Source organism: Echinops telfairi, unplaced genomic scaffold (genome assembly GCF_000313985.2).
Source record: "Echinops telfairi isolate 266 unplaced genomic scaffold, ASM31398v2 ScPeMD7_7425;HRSCAF=8463, whole genome shotgun sequence".
Lineage (NCBI taxonomy): Eukaryota > Metazoa > Chordata > Mammalia > Afrosoricida > Tenrecidae > Echinops > Echinops telfairi.
The window spans coordinates 2,131,888-2,141,498 of record NW_022111325.1 but is presented as its reverse complement, the minus strand read 5'-3'; the positions used below and the strand labels follow the sequence as shown (position 1 = coordinate 2,141,498).

General features: G+C 37.8%; 1 protein-coding gene and 1 pseudogene across 3 annotated transcripts in view; both read left to right on the top strand.

Moving 5' to 3' along the window:
* The window catches only part of ASH1L (ASH1 like histone lysine methyltransferase), a 214,268-nt gene that overhangs the window by 112,633 nt on the left and 92,024 nt on the right, over positions 1–9,611 (top strand). For all 3 annotated transcript variants that reach the window (XM_004714678.3, XM_045298503.1, XM_045298502.1), the window contains one exon: positions 7,569–7,748. In XM_004714678.3, coding sequence (XP_004714735.1) covers positions 7,569–7,748 — 180 coding nt within the window. The remainder of the gene's footprint in view (positions 1–7,568; positions 7,749–9,611) is intronic.
* LOC105979721 lies at positions 8,987–9,328 on the top strand (annotated as a pseudogene).

Below are 9,611 nucleotides of genomic sequence, written 5' to 3'. Positions count from 1 at the left end.
TAATACTAAACCTATAAATGTAGGCTCATAGATCTATTTCCCCATCCTCATATATTTGTATATGTACATGTCTTTATCTAGAGCGCTATAAATAACTGAGCATATTTTTTTGTGGGTTTTTTTTTTTTAGTCAATTTTATCAGATGGTTTAAAAATTTTTTTTTTAAATTAACATTTAGTTCATTGTGGAGTTGGCCTTCATAGATTGTGTTTGGTTTATTTGTTTTTGTTTTGAGGTAGAATTATGTTCTTGCTTTGGTAAAGTAATTTTAGGCTGTATCCAGCACATAGTAATGGTATAGAAACTGTGGATTCTGCTATTCTAAAGAATTGTTGTTTTGTTCCTTTTGTAGAATGAAATTTATTTTACTGGACTCAAGTTACAAACTTTTTCTTTGGGCATGGCAACTCAAATCTCACTTCTTTTATTCTTTGCTTAACCTTGGAATCAGCCAGAGATTTGGGCAGTCTGTATGCAGAATTTAGAATGCCTGATGATGTAGTGCTATTCCTTGGACATCGAACTGTAAGGTCAGCAGTTTGAAACCACTAACTGCTCTTCACAAAAAAAATAAGGCTACCTGCCGTGTAGATTACAACCTCGGAAATCCACATGGGCAGTATTCTACTCTGTCCTAAAGAGTCATTAGGAATTGAAATAGACTCTATGGAAATGAGTTGGAATAGAATTGTTGGGTTGTGTGGTATTTCTGTATTTAAGTTTCTGAGAAGGAACTGTCATTTTATTGTCTACCACAAATAAATCACTGTGTATTCCCACCATCAATTATTCTGTCTTAGACAACATAAGAGTTTGATTTCTTTTTATTCTGATGATTTTTGTCTTTTAATTGATGTTTCTGCCATTTATACTCTATGAAATTATCTATTTCATCGGAGTCTAAATCCATTTTGTTCTTTGCTTTTCCTTTGGCCTATTTGTTATTTGTACTCTTTTTTTGTGTGTGGGGGGGGTGAGATTGTTTTCTTTTTCTGTTTTGTATTGAATACTTTTAAGGATTCATTTTACCTTTATTCTTCACTGCTTTATATCTTAGTTTTAGTATCTACTCTAGAAATTGCAACGTGTATCTTTAACTTATCACAATCAACCTTCTAATTACCATTTTGCTTGTAATAGATAATGTCTGACCCTTATAGCAGTGTATCTCCTTTTTTTATCTCCTGAACTTTATCTTATTTCTGTTACATATTTAAATCTGCATGTATTAAAATCTAAGAATACATTATTATTTAAGCGGCAAAAAACAAATCTTACTCTACAGCTGTGGTTCTCTACCTGTGGGTCGTGACCCATTTGGGGGCTAAACAACCCTTTCACAGGGGTCACCCGAATCATAACAGTAACAAGATTACAGTGATGAAGTAGCAACAAAAATAAGGTTATGGTTGGGGTCACCACAACATGAGGAAGTATATTAAAGGGTCTCAGCATTAGGAAGGTTGCGAATAACTGCTCTAAAGGGTTTCAGAAAATTCTGTGGGAAATTTCTATTTAGATTTAATTTTTCCATGCAGTTTTTGAAGCTTTTCCGTGCATAACTTGTTTACAAGTCCTCTGTCGTGTGTGTGTGTGCGCACGCGCCTTCAGTTGATTGAAATTTCTCTATCTTGCATTTGTAATACAATTACTGTAACTTTTCTATTACATTAAAGTCTATTACGCCATCCAGTGCTATTAATACATTCACACATTTTCCCTCTTTTTTAATATCTGTCAGTTGCTAATAAATGTCTTCATCTCAGAAGGCCTGCATTTCCTCTTTATTCCTGGAAGACACTTTAATGAGTAAACAAATTTGGGTTGACAGTTCTTCTCGTTCAGTACTTAAAAATGCTCTTCTATTTTCTCTGGCCTCCATATTAGTTGAGAAATTGTTTTTCCCTTATCATTAACAAGTCATTATTTATTGTTTTCTTCTCTGTTTTTGATCCTTGGTACTCTGCTCTTTTGTTGTATCTCAGTTTCTGTGAGTTATCATCTTTGGATTTTATCAGCTTCCTAACTGTCTGGGTTTATGTGTTTTGCTACATTTGGACATTTCTATAAATGCTTTTTCAGCCTCACCACCTTTTTCATTCTTTCCAGGATTTTTATGACACAAATATGAGGTTATTTTATTATAGACCTACATATTGCTCAGATTCTGTTCTTTATATCTTTCATTTTCTTGCTGTGACTTTCTATTCATCATGGCAAGTCTGTCTGTGAGTCCTCATTGAAGCATTTTTGTGATAGGTGTTTTAGTCCACCTGTGGAACAGATTATCTGGAATAGATAATTCCAAATATGTCATTCAATGCTGGTGTCTATTGATTGTTTTTTCTCATTTAAGTTAGGATTAGTTTGATTATTTGTATGATGCATGACTTTTTAGAACTTTTTTTTACATTTTGGGGCATTATAAGGCTACGGATCTTATTTATGTCTTCTTTTTATCAACCTTCCTTAGAGACCATGCTGGTGAATGAGGAGGGGCCCTGCCTCTCTAATGTTGGTTGTAGGTGAAGATCCAGGATTCCCACTCAGCTTCCTTTGATATCTCAAGAAGCACAAGGAAAAAAGGAGTATACTGAGTCAAGGGGAATCAAGGTTTTGTTATTAGAACTCCACCGACAACTCTTGCTAGAATACGTATCAGGAACCTTGTCCTTATTATCTATGTTTGGGAAGGATTTACTACTGCAGGGTGGTGGTGACTTTTTAGGGTCTCATTTGAACTCTTCTGAATGTTGTCTATCAGGAGTTGGGTGGGCGCTTCATTTCGACTGGTTGGGATGAAAGTTTTGGTTTTCAAGGAGTAGGTCAGATATTTAGAAGGGGGTGTTTCCACTGGTACTTCAGGGTTTCAGGCTTCTCTAACCCAAAACTACACCCAATGCTGTCAAATTGATTCTGACTCATAGTGAAGGACTACAGGACAGAGTAGAACTGACTGTAGAGTTTCCAAGTCTGTAAATCCTTACACAAGCATAATTCCACATCTTTCTCCCATGGAATGCTAGTACTTTGAATCAACAATTTTTTGATCATTGCTTTAACTACTGTACCACCGGGCTTGCTTTCAGGCTATTAATAGAGGGTGAATAAGACAAAGGTAAACCCAAGGAAGGCAACACTGGTTTTGCTTTATTCCCAAGGTTTCTACCCGGTGTATGTTTGTTTTGTTTATGGTCTTCCAAATTTTCAGCTCTATTTAGCAGAAAGAATAAGGAAAACTACCCCTGTTCAGTTTTTCTCTTGAACAAAAATTGACTATATATTTGAACGATATTTTTGCTCAATTTAAAATTCTGTTTTTGAGTTTGGGGGTGTTCATTTTGTTTGTGGGCATTTTCAGATGCTTTTACATTATATCCTGGCTTGTATTGCTTTGGACCTGAGTTTTCTAGTCATTCATTATTATTTAATTAGTACACTTACTTAGTGTACATATTTTTCTTTGGTCCTTTTTACGATGTTTTCTTCATTATTAGCTTTCAGTAAATTTGTTATGATGTGCTTTAGCTTGTTTGGTTTTATTGTGTCTATGGTTTGCTTAAGGAGCCCTGGTTATTCATCAGGTTGTGAACCACAAGTTAGCAGCTCCAAGAGAGAAAGATAGGCTTTCTACACCTGTAAAGAGTTAGTCTCAGAAATCCACAGCAGTTCTACCTTGTCCTATAGGTTCCTTATGAGTTGGCATGGACTCCGTGACAGTGAGTTTTGGTTTTTGAGTGGTTTGTTTAGCTTTTTAGAAGTTTAAGTTTATGTATCTTATCAAATTTGTTAAATATTTGCTAATTAATCTAATTTCTCGCCTTTTTTCTCCTATCTTAAAAACAAACAAACAAAAAAACTCACTTGCTGCCAAGTCAATTCCAACTCATAGTGTCCTTATAGGACAAAGTAGAAAACTACCCCTGTGTGTTTCCGAGATTGCAACACTGCAGTACGACAAAGTCTTATCTTTCTTACACAGACATGCTGGTGGTCTCAAACTGCTCACTACTTACTGTACGGTTAGCAACCCAACTGGAAAGCACTGTGCCCCTAGCTCTGGTTGTCTTGCGTTGTCCTATAGATCTTAAAGCTAACTAATCTCCTCTGTGCGTAAATTGTTGTCTGTTTAAGCGCAGTGATATGTTCTTCTACAATGTCTGATTGGCTGTTAAGCACTTGTCATTTTTTTTTCATTTAAACTTTTATTGTGAATTGAGTACAGGTTTGCAGAGCAGACCATCATTTTTATTTTTTTTTGGGTTTTTTGGGGTTTTTTTGTCTTTGTTGTAAAATTTTTATTTTATTTTATTTATTTTTTTAGTATTTTTTTTAACATTTTATTAGGGGCTCATACAACTGTTATCCCAATCCATACACACATCAATTGTGTAAAGCGCATTTGTACATCGTTTCTCAAAACATTTTCTCTCTATTTAAACCCCCGACATTAGGTCCTCATTTTTCCCTTCCCTCCCCGCTACCCCCTCCCGCATGAGCCCTTGATAGTTTATAAATGGATATTTTGTCATATCTTGCCCTGTCCGACGTCTCCCTTCATCCACTTTTCGGTTGTCTGTCCCCCAGGGAGGAGGTCACACACAGTTCCGTGTAATCGGTTCCCTCTTTCCTATCCATTCTCCCTTTACCCTCCCTGTTTTGCCACTCACACCCCTGGTCCTACAGGGCTCATCCGTCCTGGATTCCCTGTATTTTCAGTTCCTATTTGTACCAGTGTACCTCCTCTGGTCTAGCCAGACTTGCAAGGTCGAATTCGAGTCATGGTAGTGGGAGCGGGGAGGAAACATTTAGAAACTAGAGGAAAGTTGTATTTCTCATCATTGTTACATCGCACCCTGACTGGCTCATCTCCTCCCCAAGACCCCTCTGCAAGGGGATCTCCAGTGGCCTACTAATGGGCTTTGGATCTCCACTCCGCACTCCCCCCATCATTCACTATGGTAAGATTTTTTGTTCTGATGATGCCTTACATCTGATCCCTTCGACACCTCGTGGTTGCATAGGCTGGTGTGCTTCTTCCATGTGGGCTTTGTTGCTTCTGAGCTTGATGGCCGCTTGATTACCTTCAAGCCTTTAAGACCCCAGACGCTATACTTTTTGATAGCCTGGCACCATCAGCTTTCTTCGCCACACTTGCTTATGCACCCATTTGTCTTCAGTGGTCCGTTCGACACCCCGTGATCACACAGGTTGATATGTTGTTCCATGTGGGCTTTGTTGCTTCTGAGCTAGATGGCCGCTTGTTTACCTTCAAGCTTTTAAGGCCCCAGACGCTATATCTTTTGATAGCCGGGCACCATCAGCTTTCTTCACCACATTTGCTTATTCACCTGCTTTGTCTTCAGCGGTTGTGTCGGGAAGGTGAGCATCATAGAATGCCAATTTACTAGAAGAAAGTATTCTTGTGTTGAGGGAGTACTTGAGTGGAGGCCCAATGCAGACCATCATTTTTACATTCGCAGTTTATACTCATTTTGCTTCATCTCATTCATTGCAACCTCCATTGAATTTTTCATTTCATATTTTCGTATTCAAAGTTTCGAGTCTTTTGTTTTTAATAGCTTTCATTTCTCTCCTTATTTTCATCATGTTTATGCCCCTGATCATACTTACAATCATATTTTTAAAATCCTTTTCAATCTATGTGATTTGTGGAGCTGTTTCTCTTGGGGGATAGCCCCTCCCACCCATAGTCATACTTTCCTATATATGTAGAAATTTTTTTGTTGCATGATGGACATTGTGAATATTACATTATTGAATGTCTAGATTTTGTTGTCTTTAACAAATGTTAAGTATATTGTGGTAGTTGGTTAGGTTACTTTAGTTCTTTCTCGAGGATTGTTTATTAAGCTTTTTAAAATTTGGGCTGTCCTTTATTCCAAAGATAGTATAGCCCTACTACTGGTAAAGTTACCCTTCTATGGTAACTTTGGATTGCCTCGGTATTCGGTGGTGTTTTTCTGCAATGCTTAGTTAGAACTTGATTATCCACATATCTGAGAATAGTTCAGCTTACACTTATCTGGTGGTTCTTTGATTAGCTTCATGGCATTTCACCCTTATCATTCATACTGCAGTGTTTAGTGATAAACTCACAAAGGGTATAGTCATCAATATAAGTCAGAATCCCTACTTTTCATATGTCTTCCATTTCTGTTCTGTCCTCAGCTGCTCATGAAGCACTTTTTCCTTCAACCCTGACCACCTGGAACCAGGTCAGAGATCACAACTTAAAGGACACAGTACTTCAGATTACTAAGACCTCCGATGTCAGCCCCCAGTTTAGGAATCATGAGCAACACCCTCCCTCCTGACCTCTGGCTTAGAAAATGTCCCGTTCTCCCTGCAGAATGATAACAGCCAGCTCTGGGCTCCCAAGAGCTCCCCTCGTTTCTCATCTGTTAACTAAAAGTAGGATTTATCTTACTGTTTATCTCTGCCCCTCGGGGTAACAGCTAGAAATTCAAGACCCCCATCCCCTCACTTCTAACCTACTGTCATATGCTACTCCTTTGGCCAAGTCACAGAACAGAAAGTACTTAAGGATTATAGTTTTATTATAGTAAAACGAATAGAAATGAAGAGATACTTTGGGTTCCCAATGTGGAGCTTTCATGTCCCCAAAAGGGATGCACTGTCTTCTAACATGCATTGCTCTGTTTCACTAACCAAGAAGCCTTCAGGGATTACATGCCTACAATCTTAATCTGTGTGCATTATGTTTCATGATTGATGGAGCCTTACACTCTCCCCCCTCTCAGATCAGCTGATAGAAGCCATATGGTGGTCTACCAGAGTGAGCACATTAGCATAAAATAGATTTTGTCTAGAGACAAAATAGATTTTGTCACTGGCTGCATCTAAAGCAGTCAGTTTTGACTGCATCAAAACTCATGCATAGGTTTCTGGAATTAGTGATCTTTGTTTCTTTCTCCAGTGTATTCTTCCCCTACAGATTTCAAATGTATCTCTTCTCTCTCCTTTCAATTCACTTGGTGATATTGTGGTTGTTCATTGTAATGTAATCTGGATGGTCGGCAGTTCAAAACCACCAGTAGTTCCAAGGGAGAAAGACTGGCCTTTCTATTGCTGTAAATCGTTTTGGAAACCCACAAGTGGCTTTTGTGAGTCAGAATTGACATGATAGCAGTGAGTTTGGTTTGGCTTTGGTTTTTAACTCACTGCTCTGGTGCTTTCTGCTAGGTCTCCTGCCTGTACTTTGTAGTACAGTCTAGAATGTATCTGTGCACAGAAATCTAGTGTAATTTGAGTACTTCATTTTTTCATTTTTCTCAGCGATCATAGTCTTGCCTTTAACTGGTATTCAGTGTCTGAAAATTGTTTTATAAATTAAGTCCAGTTTTCTAGTATTTGGAGTGACCTGCATGGAAGTGACAGTTGTGTACTAGAATTCCAACATGGTCAGATGTGGAAATTATCATTTCCCCCCTTTTTTTTAAGCTGTAATACTTTTAAATAGAAAATTGTCTACAAGGGAATAACTTTTTCATAATAAAATTTATTTCAACTTCTCTTTCTATAGCTTTACTGAAGCAGCAGTTAACACTCCTTGTCCTCCGGAAACTCCAGATAAACCTCCTGAACCTGAAAATACATTGCAGCCTGTGCTCACTCTCATCCCGAGAGAAAAGAAGACCCCTCGACCCCCAAAGAAGAAATATCAGAAAGCAGGGCTGTATTCAGATGTTTATAAAACTACAGAGTAAGTAGCAGCACTGGTTAGCTGATGTTCGTCCATGTCAGGAAAAAATACTTGGATTATCAAAAGACACAAGATAATTGTGATACACAAATATGGATCTCATCACAAATATTTAAATGTCCGCTATACTTTATTCTTGGTTTTGTACTATATATTCTGTGGAAATGATTATCTTCCCTCATCTTTGTCTTCTGTTTGCTTTTCATCAGTAGAGTCCCATTTTATTCATTAGAAATCATAGAAATGTTATCTGTATAAGTTAACTTATAATCTGCATTCATTCATCAGTTTGAATGCTTTTTGAAGTCCATTCTTTTCCAGGACAGAAAAGAAAGCTATTATGTAGAGTTCAGTTGAGTTCGGTTTAGGATGTTGGGTAGAGGTTTTGCATGTAGAGAAAGAAACTTCAGGCAGAGAGAACAGCATGTAGAAAGGGACATGCACGTATTTATCATATATATATAAAATGCAAAACTTAATAATTTCTGAAATGTAGTAGAAGTATAGAAAATGCATATTGCACAGGGAATCAAAAATAAGATTTTGGGAAAAGGTAGTAAAAGGTGCAGGTATGTTTTTTAAAAAGTTTAACTCTAGCAAAAAGGTAGGAAATTAATGGAATGACAGACATTCTTACAATATTGATTAAGGTAATGAGGATCTGAACTTAATTAGGGAAAAAAAGATTCAAAGAGGAATGAGGTTGAAAGGCTAGATTTAAGAGATACACCTGAATTAATATGATTAAAGTGATTAACAGGAATGTCACAATAATTTTCTTGTGTGTCGAAAAGATCTTTCATTGAGGTAGTGTCCTAGTTACCTAGTGCTGCAGTAACAGAAATAGCACGAGTTGAGTGTTTGAACAAACACAGATTTATTCTCTCACAACTAAGGCTAGAAATCCTTCTCTATAAGCAGGCTTTCTCTTTCTGACAGCTCCTTTCAACATCTGTGGGCCTAGCATCCCTTGGAGATCTTTATCTGTCTTGACATCATTCTTTCCCCCTGGGCGTAGGAGGCTCTTAGAGCAGGAATATCCTGGGTCTAAAGGACAAGCAGTGCTCCCATCTCTTTTTTCTTACTGGCTCAGATCCCTCTTTCTCAGCTACAGCTATCACCTTTTATTTTTTGTAATATAAAAGATGGTACAGGATGTACCTTTGAGAAACTCCTCTTAGATCACAGCTGTGACCTGAGTAAGGGTGTTGTATCCCATCCCAGTCTCCTTAAGACTTATTAGTAGATCACATCATGAAGGGTGGTAGGTAACATCATTATTTAACTGCCAAACCACTGCTATTTATAGCCCAACAAATTTGACATATTTTCGGGGGACACAACTTGATACGGGCACTATCATACAAATTTTGTGGTTTATGAGTTTCTCCGCCATCCTGAGTGTGTGTTGCTCCGACTTCACCATGTCGTCTCATAAGACTTTCAGGATCAAGAGATTCCTGGCCAAGAAACAGGAGCAGAATCGGCCCATTCCTCAATGGATTAGAATGAAAACCAGTAATAAGATCAGGTTCAACTCCTAGAGAAGACATTGGAGAAGAACCAAGCTGGGGCTGTAAGGAGCCCCCTGAGGGATGGCACGCACACCACATTTCTCTAGGCTCACATCATGTTGAGTTGCATTAAGACTTTTGCCACCATCTGATCAATTGAACTTGTATTGGCAGATAATCTGGTTTCTTTTTTTATGCTTCCTCATCAAGTTTAACAATAAATAATGGAAGGCTATTAGTTTGGGGGGAAACATTTTTGTGCTTTATACCTACCGCTTAGTTCATTAAAATACTTGCATTTTTGGGTAGGAAAGAGGGAACCGATTACATGGAACTGTGTGTGACCTCC